General features: G+C 39.0%; 1 protein-coding gene across 1 annotated transcript in view; it reads right to left on the reverse strand.

Annotated features, from left to right (window-relative positions):
* LOC124805264 (probable cytochrome P450 301a1, mitochondrial) overlaps nt 1-22,971 on the reverse strand; it is a gene marked incomplete at its 5' end in the record, with an annotated part of 97,700 nt that overhangs the window by 30,731 nt on the left and 43,998 nt on the right. Inside the window, 2 exons of the mRNA XM_047265775.1 lie at nt 6,387-6,549; nt 12,265-12,466. Of these exons, the coding sequence (XP_047121731.1) occupies nt 6,387-6,549; nt 12,265-12,466 (365 nt within the window). The remainder of the gene's footprint in view (nt 1-6,386; nt 6,550-12,264; nt 12,467-22,971) is intronic.

The raw sequence follows: 22,971 nt of genomic DNA on the forward strand, positions 1-22,971 counted from the left end.
TGACAAATCCTATGAATGTGACTTGTTTTCTCTTTAATCTTGCTTCCATTAGCATCTGCAAAGTCAGAACTGCTTCTCTGTTGCCTTTACCTTTCCTAAAGCCAAATTGATTGTCATCTAAAACATTCTCAGTATCCTTTTCCATTCTTTGACATGTTATTCTTATCAGCAACCTGGTCGCATGAGCTGTTAAGCTGAATGTGCGAATTCCTGCATATGCAGTCTTCAGAATTGTGTTGATGACATTTTTCTGAAAGTCAGATGTTATGTTGCCAGACTCATAGATTCTACACCCCAATGTGAATAGTTGTTTTGCTGCCACTTCCCCCCAATGATTTTTAGAAATTCTGATTGAATGTTATCTAATCCCTTCTGCCTTATTTGATCTTAAGTCCTCCAAAGCTCTCTTAAATTCTGATTCTAATACAGATCCCCTATCTCTTCTAAATCGACTCCTGTTTCTTCTACTATCACATCAGACAAATCTTCCCCCTATAGAGGCCTTCAATGTATTATTTCCACCTATCCACTCTCTCCTCTGCATTTCTGCATTTATCAGTGGAATTTCCATTGCATTCTTAATGTTACCACCCTTGCTTTTAATTTTACCAAAGGATGTTATGACTTTCCTATGTGTTGAGTCAGTCCTGCCAAAAACCTTCTTTTTCGATTTCTTCACATTTTTCATGCAACCAATTTGTCATAGCTTCCCTGCACTTCCTATTTATTTCATTCCTCAGCAATTTTTATTTCTATACTCTTGAATTTCCCTGAACATTTTTGTACTTTCTTCCTTCAATGATTAAGTGAAGTATTTCTGTTACCTGTGGTTTCTTTGCAATTACCTTCTTTGTGCCTATGTTTTTATTTCCATCTTCTGTGATTGCCCTTTTCAGAGATGTCCATTCCTCTTCAACTGTATTGCCTACTGGACCATTCTTTATTGCTGTATCTACACTTTTGCACTTCTGTATCCTGCTTCTTTGTGCACTGATTCTTCCTGACTAATCTCTTAAACTTCACCCTACTCTCCATCACCACTAAATAGTGATGTGAGTCTAAATCTGCTCCCGAATGTGTCTTATAACCCAGTATCTGATTTTGGAATCTCTGTCTGGCCGTGCTGTAATTCAACTAAAATCTTCCCATATCACCCAGCCTTTTCCAAGTATACCTCCTCCTCTTGTAATTCTTGAACAGAGTATTCACTATTACTAGCTGAAATTTATTACAGAAGTCATTAGTCTTTCTCCTCTCTTATTTGTAGCACATAGCCTATATTCTACTGCAGCTTTTCTTCTACTCCTCCTCCTATAACTACATTCCTGTCCCCCAGATTTTCATCTCCCTTTACATACTCATATCTTCATATACTTTCTCTATCTCTTCAATTTCAACTTGTGATGTTGGCATGTGTATCTGAACTATTGTTGTTGGTGTTGGTTTACTGTCGATTCTTATAAGAACAACCCTGTCACTGAACTGTCACAGTCCCACACTCTCTGCCCAACTTTTCTATTCATCATGAATCCTATTCCCATTATACTATTTTCTGCTGCTGTTGATAGTACCCTATACTCATCAGACCAGAAATCCTTGTCTTCTTTCCATTTCACTTCACTGACCCCTGCTATATGTGCCTTTTCAGATTCTCTAGCTTCCTTACCATATTCAAGCTTCTGACATTCTGCACCATGACTCATAGAATGCTATCCTTTTGTTGGTTATGCAATCTTTTTCTCATGGTCACCTCCCCTGTGGCAGTCCTCTCCCAGAGATCTGAATGGAGGATATTCTAAAATCTTTTGCCAATAATGATACTTTTGCAATTACAGGCCACATGTCCTGTGGATGCACACTAGTGTCTTTTGTGTAGTGTCTTTAATGCCTTCAATCATTGCTGTTTCTTCCACCTTTAAGGGCAGTTTCCTACCCAATGACAAGAGAGTGACCTGAACCTCTGTCGACTCTTCTACCCTCATTGACAGGGCCATTGGCAGAATGAGGGTGATTTCTTATACCAGAAGTCTTCAGTCACCAGTGCTGATTATTAATCAGCATTTAAGTGGTGGTGGGTTTCAAACCCGTGACCGAGAACGTTTTGATTACTTATCAATGACGCTCCCGCTAGACCATGGGTGCATCCACTTAGAATAAAGAAAAGTCAGAACAACCTAATATTAAAAGCAAGGGTGTTAATATTAAGAGTGCCCCGGGAATTCCACTGTGAAATGCAGAGGAGCCAGACTATAGGTGGACAGAGTACATTGAAGGCCTCTATGAGGAATGAGACATGTCTGATGATATGTCACAAGAAGATACAGGAATTGATACAGAAGAGATAGGGGGCCCAGTATTAGAATTGGAATTTAAAAGAGCTTTTGGAGGCTTAAGACCAGATAAGGCAGAAGGGATGGACAATACTCCCTCAGAATTTCTAAATTGATTGGGAGAATTCGCAACAAATTAACCATTCATGTTAGTTTGTGGAATATATGAGTCTGGCAATATACCATCTGACTTCCAGAAAAATTTCATCCCAAGAATTCTGAAGATTTTAAGAGCTGACAAGTGTAAGAATTTTTGCACAATCAGCTTAGCAGCTTATGCATCCAAGTTGGTGACAAAAATAATATGCAGAAGAACAGAAAAGAAAATTAAGGATGTGTAGATGATGATCAGTTTGGCTTTAGTAAAGATATAGGCACCAGAGAGGCAGTTCTGACTTTTGCTAATGGAAGCAAGATTAAAGAAACAACAAGACACAGTCATAGGATTTGTCAACTTGGAACAAGCATTTGACTATGTAGAATGGTACAGTGTTGATCTGTTGATGAGAGAGACATTGTGCACTAGGAATGTTTGACACGGAGTGTTCAAGCGAAAGGCTCAACCAGTGAAAACAATGAGCTGGGCCAAAAATGTAGAGAAATTGGAGAAGGAGTTTAGGAGGGGTCTTGTATAGGCAGCATGGAAGGGGCAGTGCTGAATGAGCCTGGAATTAATGTGCCAGATGCATGGCGTAGCAGTGAAGCTGACAGTACACTGGGTGAAAGTACTGCATATCTAAGGAAGTCAATGATGAGCACCAATTTTTCAACATCAGTGATGTGAAATGTCTGTGGGAAATGCAGTTCATATTTTAGATGTACCTGTTGATCCACAGCACTGAAGGCTTTGATGCAGGAGTTTTTAGCCACATACAATGTCAGTTTTGTTGGGAATGTGCAAGGTAGGGCCAGTACTGTAGGTATAACACTAGCCTCTGCACCAGTATCAATGAGAAATTGGATGCTTGACATGCTGTCTGTAATGTAAAGATGAGCCCCGGAAGATATGGAAGCATTTGTTGACTGTTGTTTGCAAGGCCTAGTGTAGGAGAGGTGCAGGCCAGGCTGCCAAAACTGCTCCACATGCAGAGTTTACCGTGGAGGGTGGGCAGCAATTTTGAGCAACATCTCCAAATGTATGTGGAACCAGCACAGGGGGTACACAGGGTGGGGAGTAAGCTGTGCTTATGCATTACTTCTGTTGGATTCTGCAGAGACGTGTCCTTCTATTCCACTGTATCCTAAGTAGAGGCTGGAAGTGGTTGGAGAATTGGTATGGTTAGTGCTCTGAAATTACCTCCAAAAGGCTGCGTGTCATTCCAGAAAACTGTGCAAACTCTCATACAGACTCTAACAACCGAGTGAAGTGGAGTACTGTGAGGGAGGGTGGGGGCAGGGGCAGGGGGCTGATGCCCCTAGTGCCAACATTATCACCTGAACGACCATTCACACTAGCAAGAATATATATCCGTGGCCAGGATGCTATATGCTTGATCCACATGGTATAACTCAGATTCCAGTGGATCAAAATCATGTGACAATAATTATAATTGAAATTCATATGGGGATTTGATGAGTTACAATGTTCACAAAAACACAGTGTCTGGTATGAAGTCAACATCCACTGAAGCTTGAAGGTGCCGCCAAAATTGGGATGGGAACCTAGAGCCTAAGTTCTTGTTGTGGATAATATGATGCAAGACCTCAGAAGGGGGATGCAACAAATGTTCAGTAATATTAGTTTAAGCCACAGGATATTTCTGATGGGCACATGTAGAGAGGATCAAGTCACTGATAACGTCTGTGTGGTCATGCAAATGACTGACTAGGCAGTTAAAAGTGGAATCTTCATCCATAATACCATGAAGGTCAAAGCTGTTATCTGCCAAGGTGAACCACATACGTGGATTGTCCTTCAGTAACAGCAGCAATTTAAGAAACCAGCTAGATAAAACCATTTGCATAGGTGTTGGCATTGGAGGTAGGGCTGTTGTGACCAATGAAGGCCTACAGCATTGGCAGTAGTGAAATCTTGGTTGACAGTTGCTAGTGTCCAAGTGGCATGTTGCACAAGGACAATGTTATAGGCATAAGAATGTGGTAAAAACAGTGTGGCAGGGATGACCATGGTCATCAAAGGTAGCATTGCAAGAATATACAGAAGACAGATGTGGTGCGATGCATAGCCCAAGGGATGCACAGCCCAAGGCCCATGTGGGGGAGACTGAGGATGCATGATAGAGAGGCATGGAAGCACAGTTGACCATTGCACGAAGTACACCCATCACTGCAGAATGCAAAAATGGAGGAGTAAGAATATATGGAGCAAAAGAGCAGATGGTATCTGTAGAAAGCAAGTAATGCACAGATCCCAGGCTGCTGAGCAGCAGTGGCTAAGTATATTGCACATTGCAAAGTAACATAATTCAGAAGATACATTGCCAAAGTTGACCTTACTGTATGAATGCAGTGTAGCTGGTGCACTTTTTGTGTGCCATTGTGCAGCTAGTAAGGTTAGAGCATTTATTTGAGTAGCATAAGGATGGAATTGTTCCTCCTCCAGTTTGCACAAAGTGATGGGGTATCACAGAATTCAACATGTTGTATGTTGTGGGAGTCATACTTAGTAAGGTGTACATACACAAATAAACAACAATTAGAATAATGTGGAACAGGATGTAGACAGATCCAGGGCTGTACACACTTGAGTCAAAATAATACACACTAATCACACTTCCAGCACACTCCATCCAGATGAGGTGAGTTGTAGAACAGACAAAAGTAGAAGTCCAACAAAAAATAGCAACATTGTCAATCCATGGTAAAGTGGAAATCAGTATTGTGGGCAATTCAAATGATGTTTGTGAGCATTGTTGGGGTCAACAATGTTGTAATTGCTGTCCTAATGATGACACATGATATAGGGTGAAAATCATCACAAAAAGCAATTCATTATCAAAATCTTTTATGAAATGTAGAAGCACAGTACAATTGAACAGCTCATAATGACATGCAGACGCAAAGAGACCAGAGTCAAATATCTTAACATCATCAAAAACAATACTATTTAATGGTTGACAGTCATCACACTATTATTAGGTATGATTCAATCTATGCTATTAATGTGAAGAAATTTTGGTTACCCATAGCAGATTTTGTATCCTACACAACCAATCACCGGCTATAGCAAAGGACACTTTTTGTGGTTCAGCTTTGCTAGTAATTAATTTGTCAGGTGATTGGGTTTGGATTTCTATGTAAAGAATTCTTTCTGAAAGCCCAAAAGAGAGCCAATGATTACAACCATAATTTGAGGGTGTCTTAATCAAGGAAACACAAGATTTTAATTCTCTGCTAGAAACATCATTGTAGTCAGAAGAATTATCTCTTTTTATATACATAATAATTTTTTTTATCACCCAGATGCCATAGTTTTGAAAACAATGTCTATTGAGAGTGTGTACAGTGTATGCTATAGTAGCTTCCTTGTGTATGCTTCTTGTTGAAAGATACTTCAGTCCCATAAATTATGTATGCTTCTGTAAAACTGTGATGTGATTGGTTTCAGGCGAAATCGGGGCTCCATGTGGTGATGGAATATGTTTCCCAAATTATTCACTGGCACCAACTGGACTTATTAATCTCTTACCACTAGTCCATCAAAACAGTGAGTCTGAATCATTTTTCATGATTCTCTTACAACATACTTTTCTTTTATGTTCTGAACCTAAGTGAACAGTATATTTTACTGTCAACATTTGACCATTGTAGGTAGATAAGTCATTTAGTATTATTTTTACTTCTATATCACTAAATGTTTTTTGGTCTAAGGGCAGGTATTTGCTAATCTTTCCACTAGGACCTTCATTACTCATTATGAATTTTAATCTGACAAAGAAAAACTAAACATCAATAACTCTGTGTCCTCAGTTAGTACTATCAGTCAAAAATAATGTTAAGTCTCTATAAGTTTTAAGTCTGCAGCTATATCTTAATTTAGATAATGGATTATGCAGGAAGTTTGTAAAGTAATACTACAGATTATCTCATACTTACTGTATCAATGCCCACAAGGATGAGATCAAGTGCCATGATGCAGGCTGTCTTAGGGTCTGGTTCATTGGCAAGGACACGCTCCAAGAGTGATAGGTCACTCTCATGCACGGAACTCTTTGTTTTCAGTCTTTCCAGTGCTTGGTCTATATACTTCGTGCACACCCTAAAATAAAACAAAACTTTGTTGCTTGAAATCTATATGTGTTTCTGAATATACAGGGTTATTACAAATGATTGAAGCGATTTCACAGCTCTACAATAATTTTATTATTTGAGATATTTTCACAATGCTTTGCACACACACACAAAAACTCAAAAAGTTTTTTTTAGGAATTCACAAATGTTCGATATGTGCCCCTTTAGTGATTCGGCAGACATCAAGCCGATAATCAAGTTCCTCCCACACTCGGCGCAGCATGTCCCCATCAATGAGTTTGAAAGCATCGTTGATGCGAGCTCGCAGTTCTGGCACGTTTCTTGGTAGAGGAGGTTTAAACACTGAATCTTTCACATAACCCCACAGAAAGAAATCGCATGGGGTTAAGTCGGGAGAGCGTGGAGGCCATGACATGAATTGCTGATCATGATCTCCACCACGACCGATCCATCAGTTTTCCAATCTCCTGTTTAAGAAATGCCGAACATCATGATGGAAGTACGGTGGAGCACCATCCTGTTGAAAGATGAAGTCGGTGCTGTCGGTCTCCAGTTGTGGCACGAGCCAATTTTCCAGCATGTCCAGATACACGTGTGCTGTAACGTTTTTTTCGCAGAAGAAAAAGGGGGCGTAAACTTTAAACCGTGAGATTGCACAAAACACGTGTCCTGTAACGTTTCTTTCGCAGAAGAAAAAGAGGGCGTAAACTTTAAACCGTGAGATTGCAGAAAACACGTTAACTTTTGGTGAACTGCGAATTTGCTGCACGAATGCGTGAGGATTCTCTACCGCCCAGATTCGTACATTGTGTCTGTTCACTTCACCATTAAGAAAAAATGTTGCTTCATCACTGAAAACAAGTTTCGCACTGAACGCATCCTCTTCCATGAGCTGTTGCAACCGTGCCGAAAATTCAAAGCATTTGACTTTGTCATCGGGTGTCAGGGCTTGTAGCAATTGTAAACGGTAAGGCTTCTGCTTTAGCCTTTTCCATAAGATTTTCCAAACCATCGGCTGTGGTACGTTTAGCTCCCTGCTTGCTTTATTCGTCGACTTCTGCGGGCTACGCGTGAAACTTGCCCGCACGCGTTCAACCGTTTCTTCATTCACTGCAGGCCAACCCGTTGATTTCCCTTTACAGAGGCATCCAGAAGCTTTAAACTGCGCATACAATCGCCGAATGGAGTTAGAAGTTGGTGGATCTTTGTTGAACTTCGTTCTGAAGTGTCGTTGCACTGTTATGACTAACTGATGTGAGTGCATTTCAAGCACGACATACGCTTTCTCGGCTCCTGTCGCCATTTTGTCTCACTGCGCTCTCGAGCGCTCTGGCGGCAGAAACCTGAAGTGCGGCTTCAGCCGAACAAAACTTTATGAATTTTTCTACATATCTGTTGTGTGTCGTGACCATATGTCAATGAATGGAGCTACAGTGAATTTATGAAATCACTTCAATCATTTGTAATAGCCCTGTATACCATCACTATAGACTAGATATTAAAGTTGAGAAAAAACATTTATCATACTAAATTTGGTAGCAAGAATAAGAGAACAGCATTAAAAATAATGGAGAAGAAGATAATGATGATGAAATGAACCGGTCTGGATTAAGGTGCTTGTTTCATGCAATTAACCACGATTATAGTTGATCAGCTTACTGTAGTTTGGACAAACTGTTCATTTTTAATGTGTACTACTCACCAGAGAGAGTGTGTATTTCAGCTGTGGACATGGCTCAGAGTAGATTGCAGTTGTAAATAGCTAATGTGCTTCACTGCTGGTAACTGTATTAGAAACTGTTTGTACTTTGTTATTTTGTGCTTTGTTATTGAGTTTTACTGATCATGGAGCAGGACTAACAAATCAGTTATATTGGTAAACATTTCACAAGTATGCAAGTCAGCCGTTATCTTTAGCTAGGGAATATTTTTGTTTATATGTCTTTTCAAAATAGTCATGTGTGTTTTTTACTCTAATAAATTTACTAAAATACTGTTTTGTCATAAAATTCTCTGTTGTGAACAATTTAAGCACCAACTGAAACTGATTGAAAGATAATGGAAGTTTGTAAGGAATCTGCTCCTTCATAAAGAACGAATGTGTGGCTGAGTTCAAATGTGGCAATACGTCTCTTTAACATGATTTTCATAAAGAACATCACCACACATTCACCACAGATGAATACATCAACAAATCTTTGTGTGAGACTTGTCCCTTATTTCTTGGATGCTAACCAAAAGCAAACAGGTAGATGAACTAATTTCTCAGCAGTATTTGGACAGTTCTTAAAAAAAAAAAAAATAGAACTCAATTTGTGGATTGGTTTATGACAGCAGATGAGAAGTAGGTCCAACTTTTCAAGCCAGAATGAAACATCAGTTAAAGGAGGGGGTAGAAGCTAGTGACAGGAACATTTACAGCTGCTATTTTCTGAAACAGGAGAGAGATTCTTGTTATTAATTAGCTTGAAAAAGGCAAAACTATAGCTAATGCATGTTAGTGAAGTATTGTGGACTAACAGGTTGCGTAAAATACACAAGAAGAATCTGGGCTGTAAAAAAGGCATCTTTTATCAAAGAAATGCACCTGCTTTGGTGATGAGAAAGAGAAATGATATCAAGTATGAGTTGTTATAAAAGCCACTGTATGTTTTATATTTGGTACAGTACTTCTAGATCTGACCATCAGATAAACATCTGAACATTTGACTAAGTGGATTGACCTGAAGGAAGATTCGACTTAAAAATGTTCCCTTTTACTGTCTAGATTACCCCATTACTATAATGACCTCTAATACATTCTCTGCTGTGTGTTACTAATTTTAGATGCAAAAGTGTGTGATTCAACATTTATTTATGCCAAACATAAAGAGTTTGTGCCAGTCTTTGCTCTGGGCTGAGAATATGAATTCTGCCTGCTATTCAGAATATAACCTCTGTTAGGATATAAATCAAATACTGCACTCAAATAGATAAAGTTATTAGAAAAATCATAAAACCACACTTTTCTATTAATACTATAAAGAATCATCATTATGACATAAGCATTTAATGAGTGGCAAATTCCGACATCATTAAGCTGTAGTGCACAAGACTGCAGCCAGGCTTTGACAGTGTCCAGAAATTCATCATCTTATTGGAAACATTGGGAACCAAGCCACTTCCCTTCGTGTGCTTGTAGAGTCATAGTTAAACAGACTGTAGGTTGAATGATCAAAAATATGCCATTTGAGCCACCACAATAATTCTTGTAACTTTCTGGCAGATTAAAACTGTATGCTGGATGGGTCCTTGAACATGTCCCATGGCAGTGAAAAGTGAGATATTGGATCTTTATCAGCTACTATTGGCTGAAATGAATTGCCGCTATATATGGCTTGGACATTTAGGGCCAGTTTGAGAACATTTTTTACACAAGTGACATAAAATTTGCTGCCGCCTCCCTACCATCTTCATATATTAACTGCTTTTCCTTGTTCTGCTGGCATGCATAAAAAAACACAGAGTTTTTGGAACGCGAGTTCAACGACCATTTTCTTTCGACGCTTTCATTGTTCTTTAATTTGCGAATTAATAATGCTTTATTGAAATACCTAGTTACTGATTTATTGCCATCTTTGCAGGCTCTGGATGCCAGGGAAAAGTCAGAATCTTTATTTTGAAAATATACAGTTTCCTAAAGAACCAAAATTTCGCGATTTCTTGCTGTAAGATTTTCATGTAAGTAATTAGCGGGATCGTGTGATATTTCTTCTGGGTTGGAACACTGTTGTTCAACTGACACAGTTAGCCTACTGGTGATGGTAGTCACCGAAGTTGTTGCACTTTCGTCATTGGGGCGATCGCTTTCTGATTCAATCTCTTTTCCTAAATTGGCAGAAATCTGAAATTGGCATGTAACATGAACATTCAGAAATTCACGCAATTTGTGATCGACACGACTCTTCATGTGGAAGATTTATTATCTGATTGCTACTTACAGAAGTTGCTCCAGTAGTAGTAGTAGTAGTACTAGTAAAATATGCTGTTAATTTTGATAACTTTTCAATTACTTCCTTCTGATGTACAGCTATTTTCCTTTCTGCAGATCCACTAGGATATGACCATTTCGACATTTTATGTTATAATTCAGTATTTATTTTTACACCGAAAATGATCGCTAACACAAAACAAAACAGGCAAACGACGATTTAATCAACGAATGGCTCGGAGCACAATCACTACGAACCACAAACAAAACAAACGTCACAATACCGCAGAAAAATACAGGGGAATTCCCAATAGTTTAGTCGGTTTATTTCAGAAGGTCGGTCAAGTTTAATTTTACGTCGCTATTCGGAGCGAATACAACTGTGCATTGCACAAAGCTAATAAGCAAGTAGGTATTGTAGTTATTTATTTCTCGTTCAGCTACAGGCAAAGCGTGATACACTTACAAACATCAACATAAAAATTTAAATTAACATTAACAATGATTTACAATAAAATTTTCAGGGTTTCCAGCCACAAAAGTGCTTGGTCTCTTATCACATGTATGTCCATCAGATTTCCTCCCTTAAGTCCGTGTACGTCGCACTCAACTGTATGCTGCATGGTTTGACTCTCTCCGCACTCACAATTGGGGTCCTGGGAGAAACCCCACTTTTTCAACAAATATCCGCACCGACCAACACCTGTCCGCAGACGATTTAGAGTTACCCACACTCTACGTTGGAGTTGGAAGCCTGGAACTCGTTGAGATGGGTCCTCAATAAGGAAACTGTTATTCACTTTGCTTTCCTGCCATTGCTGTTTCCACAGGTTATCGATATCAATCTGTTGTTTGAGTTCTTTCCAGAAGGGATTTCTTGACATCAATCTGTCAGGGGGAGGAGGTAGGTCCCTGAACTTTTCTTTGTACCTCTGGATTGTAGTTAGTCATTAGCGTTCGATTTTTTAGAAATAAATTTGTTTTTTGGTAATAAATATCGGTTATCGTTTGGTGATCTGGCAGGAACTATGTGGCCCCTATCGATCGCGGCGGCCCTGGGCACGTACCCAGATTGCCCAGTGGAAAAGAGGGGCCTGATCCTAGGCTCCTAAGAGTCTATTATTGAGGAAAATTTGTGTTTTTTTGGGAGGTTTCCAACATCAACCTCGCCAAATGCTGGCCTGGGTTGCACTTCACCCGAGTAATCCCAAAATGTAGCTTTCAAAACACGTTTCATTGAAAATCAATTAGCCCAGTCGACTTCAAAAAATGTAAGGTATGAAAACAAGGCAGTAAATCCATTAACATGGTCAGATACGAAGTTTTATAAGGAAAAAAAGGTTTATACAAGAATTCTTAATATTTATTTATGGTTTTTTAAAAGTTTGTGGCTTATTAATTCGTGACATTTTTGCTGGTTCCTGTTGTGTATAATCAGTAGGAATTTCTCGAGTTTCCTGCTATCAAAAATGGCAGCTTTAGAATCTTGAGATCTCTTGCATAAATTTCTGTGGGCGCCCATGATCACAGTGTATTATTGTTCCACTGTGCCACGTCGCCTGAATGATAGAGATTACCAAACTATGGTGTCGTGTGCAAACAGTCGAATGCAGTTTACCCTGATCACATACAGCGACCAACGCATTGTAATGACAGCTTTCTGCTGCTGTACGTAGGATGCTTCGATTGACAGTAAAGTAATGATGACTACAAGAGCTACAAATGTTACATGTTGTTTTGTGGGAAGCTTACTCTACGAAGAAGTTCATGTTGTTGACGTAGCGCGTCCAGAGTGCTGACGGGAAGTAGCGCCAGAAGGGCATCTTGAGCTCCAAGATGGCGACGTTGCGCAGGGCGAACTTGGCCGCATCGATGATCTGCTGCGGCTCGGAGCTCGCCGGCAGGTCTGGACGGAGACAGCCGAGGCGGACGTCCAGCGCCACACGGCCAATGCCTGCCAACAAATAAGCAGTGCATGATTTAGAGGGTTTACTTGGGATTTTGGTGTTGGAAACCGAAACAAGACGGGATACGTACAAAAAGGGTAATATTTCAAATAACACGGTCTGTTCAGTATGTAAGGCAGTTTTATAGCGTTGTAAAACTAGAGATTCGATTTTTTGACAGAAGAGAACTGTACTCAGTAGCTGTTGCATCATCTAACTTCTTATTCAGTAGAGAGTCAAAAGTTATTTGGATTCCACAGAAATTACCCAAATGAAAGCACTGAAACCAATGTATTGGCAGTGCCGAAAAAAAAAAAAAAAAAGAAACTGAAAACCAAGTTTAATAATGAATGATGTATAAAGTTTATTTCTGGCTTAACAACTATAAAGGTGATTAAAATGAAACTCTCAAGGAAGTTTATGATTGGTCAATAAGTAATAAAGTGACATTGAACATAAAGAAAACTAATGCCATTAATTTCATTTTGAAGAGGAAAAATGACAATGTTAAATTAAATGTAAATGGCACCTCTATAGACTGTGTAACAATGCAAAATTTCTAGGAATGAATATTGATTCTCAGTTGAAGTGGTGTGAACACACAAAGGTACTTGCAAACAGAATATCATCAGCATGTTATGCCCTTAGAATGCTATCATCATTGTGTAACATGCAGTGTCTTTTAATTACATATTATTCATATGTACATTCAATTCTTAGCTATGGCATTCTTTTTTGGGGAACAAATGCACAATATATGAACACAATTTTCAAACTCCAGAAAAGAGCCATAAGAATAATAACCAAAAATACTAGTCGAGCTCATTGTAAAGATCTGTTCAGAACACTGGGGATTTTAACTGCTCCATGTGAATTCATTTACCAGTCAATTGTATGCATCAAAAATGACATTGGTAATTACTGCACAAACAGCTCTGTCTATGACCATGCAACAAGAGATAGACTCAACTTACATTTACCAAGAAAAAATAAAGATAAAACTCAAATCAGCATTTTCTACCAAGGAATAAAACTGTATAATAAATTACCAAATGAGATTAAAGAAATTGCATAAATACAGTTATTTAAAAAGGCAGCTAAAAAGTACCTGTTATGCAATACATTTTATACATTGAATGATTACTTAGCTAAAACAATGTAAGGGTTTGATAAAAAATGTTATACAAATAAATAATAATAATAATGATTGTACAATATCCAACATACCACATAACACTTTCACTTTATGCTTTTTCCTTCTTTTTTTTCCTTTCTAGAAATACCTAACCCCAAGCTATGCATGGCACAGTACTAACACCTCTTCCTCTTTCTGATCTCAACATCTCACTCATTATGGCGGTATGCTGACTCAGTTTTTCAGGACCGCAAATGGCCTGGAGATCACCAGTGTGTGTGTGTGTGTATGTGTGTGTGTGTGTGTGTGTGTGTGTAGTGAGTGAAGCGTTCTGAAACAATGTGTGTACAGTGACTGATAGTGAGATATGAGTGAACAATGTGGCATTACATTATTTAATAAGTTATTTGTAAAAAAGTACTGTATACCAGGAGCAAATCTAATAATTGTCTCTAACTAGAAGTCTGTAAATATATGTGTATACGAATTAGCTTATTTTAAATTCATCTAAATTTGTAAATACTTTGACATGTCCAATATCCTCGTAAAAAGAGATACATGGATGAATAAAGCTGCTACTGCTGCTACTAAAATGCTAACTTCTCTGAGCCCCCTTCGCACACAGATGAGCTAAACTGTTTCGACCACTGCCCACTGCGAGATTGTTGCAAGCATATGATGCGGGAAGAAAATCATATAAGTGGAGCAGAGACGAATGGGGAATTTTACACCATGGTATCATTTACATTAACATAAGTAATTTAACTGTAACGTAAAATCCTCAAACAAGACTTAAAAATCATTTGTATTTTCCACCTATGCGTTATTTTTACAAAAAAGAATAATTCATTGTCATCTGTTTTTATAAGGTGACAATTATTGAACTATATGAAAAAAAAACGTAAAATAGTTACAAACTTCAGCACGTATACACTTTATTCAACATGTAAACGTCACTGCAGATATTCGGATTTAGGTTATGACATGTTCGACATGTCTGCCGTCATTGGCGATGATGTGGCACAGACGAATAGTATGACCCACTGAAGCGTCCGAACATCGATGCTGTAGATGAGTTCATGAACGGCTGTTTTCAGCTCAGCAATGGTTTTGGTGTTGTTGCTGTACACAAATGGTTGAAATGGCTCTGAGCACTATGGGACTTAACTGCTGAGGTCATCAGTCCCCTAGAACTTAAAACTACTTAAACCTAACTAACCTAAGGACATCACACACATCCATGACTGAGGCAGGATTCGAACCTGCGACCGTAGCGGTCGCGCGGTTCCAGACTGTAGCGCCTAGAACCGCTCGGCCACTCCGGCCGGCTGTTGCTGTACACCTTGTCTCTAATATAGCCCCCAAAAAAGGAGTCGCACGTATTCAGATCCAAAGAATATGGCGACCAACTGAGGCCCATGCCAGTAGCCTCTGGGTACCCCACAGCCAGAACGCGGTCCCCAGAGTGCTCCTCCAGGATATCAAACACTCTCCTGCTTCGATAGGGTCGAGATCCGTCTTGCGTGAACCACATCTTGTCGAAATCAGGGTCACTTTGGATAATGGGAGTGAAATCATCATCCAAAACCTCCACGTACCGTTCAGTAGTCCCCATGCTATCAAGGAATATCGCACCGAGTATTCTTTGACTGGACATTTTGGCAGAACTTCAATTTTCGATGTTCACGCATTGTAGATTTTAATGTGTTATAGAGAAGATATCATCAGAGTTTCAATATGAAAACATATGTTTGTGTTACCACTCATGACAGCTACATACACACATGATTTTTTTTTTGTGTGCAGATGTATGGCAAAGTATCTTTTGAATCATGTAAGTGTCATTGGTCTCCTTGGATAATTAATATTAAAAATCAGTGCTTCAGTTTTCGTGTTCACGTTTCAATATTATGATTTGACTCACAAGGTTCGTGTGTAAACAATACGCGAAAAAACACGTACTAGCTAGAACAATAAGCTCTCGCACTGCTTGAAATTTAGCAATTTCGTGAAACATGAAACGAATCCTGTCACAGTACGAAATGTGACTGTATTTGAACAAGTCTGAAGTAGAGTTGTCTTATGGTATGTACTTGTATACACTGTTGGCCCTCAAAACTATAACCCATGATGATGGCGTGCAACAAATGCCAAATTGGCAAGAAGTGTACTACATGCTTCGATATGTAAAAGAGATTTGGAAAGCAGATTTTAAACTGTAAAACATTTTCCGGGGCTACGGTGGACTCCGGCTATAACGTTTTGCCTGTGAACTGCAGATTAAAACTGAAGAAATTGCAGGAAGGTAGTAAATTAAGGAGATAGGACCTCGGATAATTTGAAAGAACCACAACAGGCCGTTGAAAGTTTCAAACGGAGCTTTAGACAACTATTTACTGAAACAGGGGAAAGGAATACAACAGAAAATGAAGTGTTAAGATGAAATAGTGAAGGCATCAGAGGGTGAAATAGGCAGAAAGACAAGTCCCAGTACAATAACACACGATACATAGAATTTAAGGGGCGAAAGGAGGAATTATAAAAAAGCACCAAATCAAGCATGTAAAAGGGAATACGCATGTCTAAAAAATGAGACTGAGACAAAGTGCGAACTGGGTAACTGGGAATGACTAGAGAAGTTTGGAGGAAAGAGAGTCAGCTGTATGAATATCAACAGTTCAAATGGCAAGCCAGTACTAGGCAAAGAACAGAAAGGAGGAAGGAATACACACAGTGCTTTAGCGGTGGAAGTGCAGATACTAGTATAATTGATACCTTAGTATGTACCCAATTTAATGTGTTAGTTGATTTTTTTTCTGCGTCTAACAGTGTTCCCGCAAACATGCCACATCATTCACTGTCAAATGTTATATGCATGGTCGTAACTGCACCACTAAATGGTCTATGCCTGTCAGTATAGAATAACCGTTTTGAGTTCACGCGTCCAAACTTCAGCAGCTGACGTGCTGCCCATGGGAAAATAAGTATTAATGGCTTGTTCTTGCCACTTGTGCTTGGAGGTACTAACCAATCTAAAAATATACTGAGACCTATAATTACTAGTCTTCAAATGAAGTAAATACTGATGCAATGATATTTAGTACACTGCCCTCAGTCAGCAATTAAAATATCTGGACTTAGATCCCTAACTCCCTGTATGTAGAAGGTCTATATAAGGGAAATGAATAGATCCCTAACTCCCTGTGTGTAGAAGGTCTATACAAGGGAAATGAATTTAGGGCAGTATTAACGAAAAAGAAGAGGAAGTGGATGAGGAGGAGATGGGAATAATACGATACCACGATTGTAATTTGTCAGAGCGCTAGGAGACCTAACTGGAAACAAATCCCTTGTATAAAAGAAATTTCCTCTGAATTATTAAGATCTTTTAGAGAGCTTGTCATTACAAAACTGTTCCACCTGGAGTGCAAGATAACATGGCATGCGGACTACCCTCAAATTTCAAGAATATGGTAACAATGCCTGTGAGTATTACGAAAATATCCATTTTCTAATAAAAAGTTACAGAATCCAGATTCTAATTATTTATAGAATAATGGATAAACTAGTAGCAGTCGACATCGTGTATATCATTCTGGCTTTCAGAGAAATGTAGGAATACGAGAAGCAGTGCTGTCCCTACGAATTATCTTAGGAAATAGGTTTAAGAAAGACAAATTTACGTTTATAGAATTGTAGATTTAAAGAAATTCGACGACGTAGACCGGAATACACTACCTTAAATTCTAATGGAAGCGAAAATAAAAGGCAGGGAGCGAAAAGTTATGTACAACTTGTACAGAAAGCATACTGCAGCTATGAGTTGAAGGACATGCAAGGGAGGCAGTAGTTGAGACAGGAAAGAGGCAGGTGTTTAACCTATCTCTGACGTCATACAATCAGTACGCTGAGCAAGTAGTAAAGCAAAAGAAGGAGAAATATGGAAAGGAAATTAAATTTCAGAGATTTGCTGATGAGACTGTAATTCCTTCAGAGGCAGAAGAGGTCTTGTATTAGCAGCTGAACAGAATGGATAGTATATTGAAAAATGTTTGTAAAATGAACATCATAAAAGTAAAACAAGTGTAATGGAATGTAATCGAATTAAATCAGACGATGCTTAGATTTGGAAATGAGGCACTAAAAGTAGTAGATGAGTTTTGCTGAAGGGGCAAAAAGTAGCTGATGATGGCCGAAGAAGAGAGGAAGTAAATCACAAACAGAAAGAAAATCAACTCAGAAAAAGGGCAACATGCTAAAATACATTACACGACACATTAATAAGGAAATGGGAGAGTAAAATTTTGCAAGTTGTAACAGCCGTCATTACTCAGTTACGTGGAAGTAAAGTCTGCACAGTGTACTCTGGCCTTAGGTGCGCAGACAAAAGGGCATTCATGGGGTGGGTTGTAGTGGTGGGGGTTTCAGGGAGGTGCTGTAGGGGAAGTACCGAACGCTGGAGAGGAAGTGCCCTTCTAAACTGAAGCCTACATTAAAATTTTTGTAAATATTAAGTGCGGCCCCTCCACGACCGCACTTCCATGGTGACCAATCAGGAAGATCTGTCATCGCTGCTTTGGTTAGTATTTAAAAAGGAATTCTGCTGAAAATGCAGCGATTTATTTTCGCCTAGCTTGTTAATAATTTGTAACTTTCAAAGAAGCGTCATGAGTGGCGAAAATGCCATAGAGTATTCTCTATAAATATCACAGAATATGTCGGAATGATTAAATTAGTTCAATCAGGATATCAAACTTTCGCAACTGTTTCGGAGTTGACGTAACATAAGCAGTGATCAGAGCTTCACTGGGAGATAGACTAATACGTCCTTTTTCTAGCAAAAGACAGTAATTGACATTGTATTTAAGTGAAACAACAAGTTTACTGTTACCAGTCACCGTTTTATTTTTTCCACGACGCGTTTCGAAGGTTTAAACCTCCATCATCGGGTGGATTTACATTAGTTAGTATTACATATGTGTGTGTGTTGTGTTACGACATTTGGAGGAACTTGTGGCACTGCCTCCAGTGGTCACAGGTTCCTTTTTCTGTCGTAACACTTCACATGTATACTGCCACATTTGTAAACAAATATGGCGTCTATACTTGTTTACAAATGTGGCAGTATACATGTGAAGTGTTACGACAGAAAAAGGAACCTGTGACCACTGGAGGCAGTGCCACAAGTTCCTCCAAATGTCGTAACACAACATACACACATATGTAATACTAACTAATGTAAATCCACCCGATGATGGATGTTTAAACCTTCGAAACGCGTCGTGGAAAAAATAAAACGGTGACTGGTAACAGTAAACTTGTTGTTTCATTTAATGTCAGTAACAGTCACGGTAAAGCCTAACCTAAAAATGTTCGCATTTAAAGAGATTGTATTTCTTCGACATAGAGTTCTTTGTTTGTTGCCCAGCGGAGAAGGTCACTTGCTGTAGAATTAGGGGAATGTAAAAAAATGACCTCTCTATACCTTTGGCCATAAACAAAGTTGGACCTATTTGAATGTCTTGCTGACACAATGCTGCTCCCAACACTGTCCCAGCAGCTTGTATGAAGTAAACGTGTGAAGAGAGTTTTATAACACACATTTTTCCGTATTTAAACGAAAATGCAAAATTCTTAAAAGAGATGACTATATCGAATGTTGAAAGAGGAACAAAAATTAAACATCTTCAGGTTTTACAATAAAATGACAATAAGAAGAAAGAGAGCAACAGAATCTCTAGACAGCAGAAAAGAAAACAGAGCTAAACAAGAGGACAACGCTGTGAGGAAAGGAAAAAAAAAAATGCCAAAATAAAGAATACCAGTAAATCTTGAAGATTCTGAAAAACAGTACTTCTCGCAGACAAAATATATTCTGCTACTGCTCTCTCTCTTTCTCTAATTTTAATCCCAGTGTTCCAACGAAAGTTTTCAAGTGGTTTCCCTTGATTATTTGTATTACGTTGGTGAATAAGTTGGTACCGTTTTTGTTTGGCATGTTGGTATTCCGGATGCTATTGGTTTACTTATGGATTGCCATTTTTTATTTGTAATTCACTGTTGCTATTTGAGTTCATATATTGTCATTTTGTCATTTGGGGATAGTGAGTGGAGCTGAGGAGGCTAGAAAGTCGGAACATTTCCTACAAATTCTTCTGTTTGAATTCAAGAGAGGGGTGACGGCAGTGGAGGCGGCTAGCAACATTTCCACCATATGTTCGGATAATAGCACTGCACAGAGCACGGGAAGTTTTAAGGAGGGTCGTTTTGACATTAGTGACTCTCCACGTTAAGAAGACTTTCCGGGTTTGATGAAGGTCGTTTAAAGGCATTAATCCATAATGATCCAGGTCAGTGTTCTCGAGAACTAGCAAACGTGGTGAACTGTGATCATTCCACTACTGTGTGACATTTGCACGAAATGGTGAAGGTTCAACCATCTGTTGTACGGCCTATGCCAAAATCATAAAAATCAGCGGGTGGCCTTATTTGCGTCTTTGCTTGCTCGTTATCATTTATGAACAGTACCTCAATGGCGGAAATAGTAACACTTTCCCAAATTTTCGCAAATGGAAGCTAGTTTGCCTGCTCCCAGCTCTCTGAGATTTGGTTGAAAAGAACTACTGTTCAATCGATACGTCGAAGAAGCAATGATGGAAATAAAAGAAAGGTTCAAGAGCGGAATTAAAATTCGAGGTGAAAGGATATCAATGATAAGATTCGCTGATGTCATTGCTATCCTCAGTGAAAGTGAAGAAGAATTAAAAGATCTGCTGAATGGAATGAAAAGTCTACTGAGTACAGAATATTAATTGACAGTAAATCAAAGAAAAACGAAAGTAATGAGAAGGAGCAGAAATGAGAACAGCGAGAAACTTAACATTAGGATTGATGGTCATGAAATGGATGAAGTAAAGGAATTCTGCCAGCTAGGCAGCAAAATAACCCATGACGGTCGGAGCAAGGACATCAAAAGCAGACTAGTATTGGAAAAATTGGCATTCCTGGCCAAGAGAAGTCTACTATTATCAAACAAAAGGCTTAATATGAGGGATACAGTCCTGAGTATGTACTTTTGGAGAACAGCATTGTCTGGTAGTGAAGCACGGACGGCGAGAAAACCAGGAGAGAAGAGAATCGAAGCATTTCAGATGTTGTGCTGCTGTGCTACAGACGTATGTTAAAAATTCGATGGACTGATAAGGTAAGGAATGAGGAAGTAGTGCGCAGAATAAGAGAGGAAAGAAAAGCATGTAAAACACTGAAAAGAAGAAGGGACAGAATGGTAGGACATCTGTTAAGACATCAGGGAATAACTCCCGTGGTGCTAGAGGGAGCTGCAGAGGGTGAAAACAGCGGAGGAAGCTAGAGATTGGAATACATCCAGCAAATAAGAGAGGTCGTATGTAACATGTGTTCAGGTGCTACACTGAAATAAAGAAGTTGGCACAGGAGAGGAATTCGTGGAGGTCTGCGTCAAACCAGTCGGAAGACTGATGACGAATAAAATAGTTGACTCCAATGATTTTGTTTTAATCAGCTTCGTAAACTATACAAGTAACATGTCTACATAAAAAGTACTACGTGATCATCCCGAACATGATAGCCGTATGAAACACATAACATGCAGGTTTAAGGGAACTTCACAATCCTGAGATTGGTACAGAAACAGGAAGAATGTTATAGAATCGAAACCTAAAATACGAACTATTGTGCTGTTCACTATTTTCAACTGTGAAATATACTACAAGATTATTTGACTGAGCGAACTGTATCTCGGAAAAGACAGCGGTATACGAGTATTTTGGAAAAGTTAGTTGTAGAGTACGCCGAGGCTATCTCATTTCCTTATTCCTTTGCTCTCTTCGTTGTTGTGGTCTTCAGTCGTCGACTGATTAGATGCATCATCCTGTGCAAGCCTCTTCATATCCGAGTAACTACTGCAACCTACACCCTTGCGAATCTGCCTACTGTATTCATCTCTCGATCTCCCTCTCCGGTTTTTACCTTCCACACTTCCCTCCAGATCTAAACTGGTGATTCCTTGATGCCTCAGAATACATACCACCAACCGTTCCCTTCTTCTAATCAAGTTGTGCTACAAATTTCTCTTCTCCCCAATTCTATTCAGTACCTTCTCATTAGTTACGTGATCTATCCATGTAATCTTCAGCATTCTTCTGTAGCACTACATTTCGAAAGCTTCTATTCTCTTCTTGTCTAAATTGTTTATCCTCCATGCCTCACTCTCATGCATTGCTACACACCATATTAATACTTTCAGAAAAAACTTCTTCAGGCTAATGTTAAAAAATTTCTCTTTTTCAGAAAAGTTTTTCCTATCATTGCCAGTCTACATTTTATATCCTCATTACTTCGACCATCATCAGTTATTTTGCTGCCCAAATAGCAAACCTCGTGTACTACTTTTACTGTCTCATTTCCTTTTCTTATTCTCTCAGAATCACCTGATCTAATTTTACTACATTCCATTATCCTCGTTTTGCTTTTTTTGATATTCATCTTGTATCCTCCTTTCAAGAAGCCGTCTATTTCGTTCAGCTGGTCTTCCAAGTTCTTTGCTGTCTCTGACAAAATTACAATGCCATCGGCAAACCTCAAAGTTTTTATTTTTTCTCCATAAACTTTTAAGCCATTCTCCAAATTTTTCTTTGGATTCCTTTATAGCTTGCTTAGTGTACAGATGAATAACGTCGGGGATAGGCTACAATCTTGTCTCACTCCGTTCTCAACCACTGCTTCCCTTTCATTCCCCTCGACTCTGTAGTCTGGTTTCTGCACAAGTTGTAAATACCCTTTTGCTCCCTATATTGTACCCCTGCTACCCCCAGAAACTAAAAGAGTGTATTCCAGTCATCATTGTCTAAAGCTTTCTGTAAGTCTACAAATACTGTAACCGTAGGTTTGCCTTTCCTTAACTTGTCTTCTGTGAGAAGTCGTGGAGCCAGTATTTCCACATTTCTTCGGAATCCAAACTGAATTTCACCGAGGTCAGCTTCTATCGGTTTTTCCATACTCTTGCAAAGAATTCATGTTGGTATTTTGCAATCATGACTTATTAAACTGATAGTTTGGTAATTTTCACAACTGTCAGCATTTTATTTCTTAGGAATTGGAATTATTATAGAAGTCTGATGGTATTTCACCTGTCTCATATATCTTGCTCACCAGATGGAAGAGTTTTGACATGGCTGTTTCTCCCAAGGCTACCAACATTTCTAGTGAAATATTTTCTACTCCGGGCCCTTGTTTCGACTTGGGTCTTGCAGTGCTCTGTCAAGTTCTTCACGTAGTATCATATCTCCCATCTCATCTTCTTCTGCATCCTCTTAATTTCTGTAACACTGCCCTCAAGCA

The sequence above is a fragment of the Schistocerca piceifrons genome, chromosome 7 (assembly GCF_021461385.2).
Source record: "Schistocerca piceifrons isolate TAMUIC-IGC-003096 chromosome 7, iqSchPice1.1, whole genome shotgun sequence".
In the NCBI taxonomy this organism is placed as follows: Eukaryota; Metazoa; Arthropoda; class Insecta; order Orthoptera; family Acrididae; genus Schistocerca; species Schistocerca piceifrons.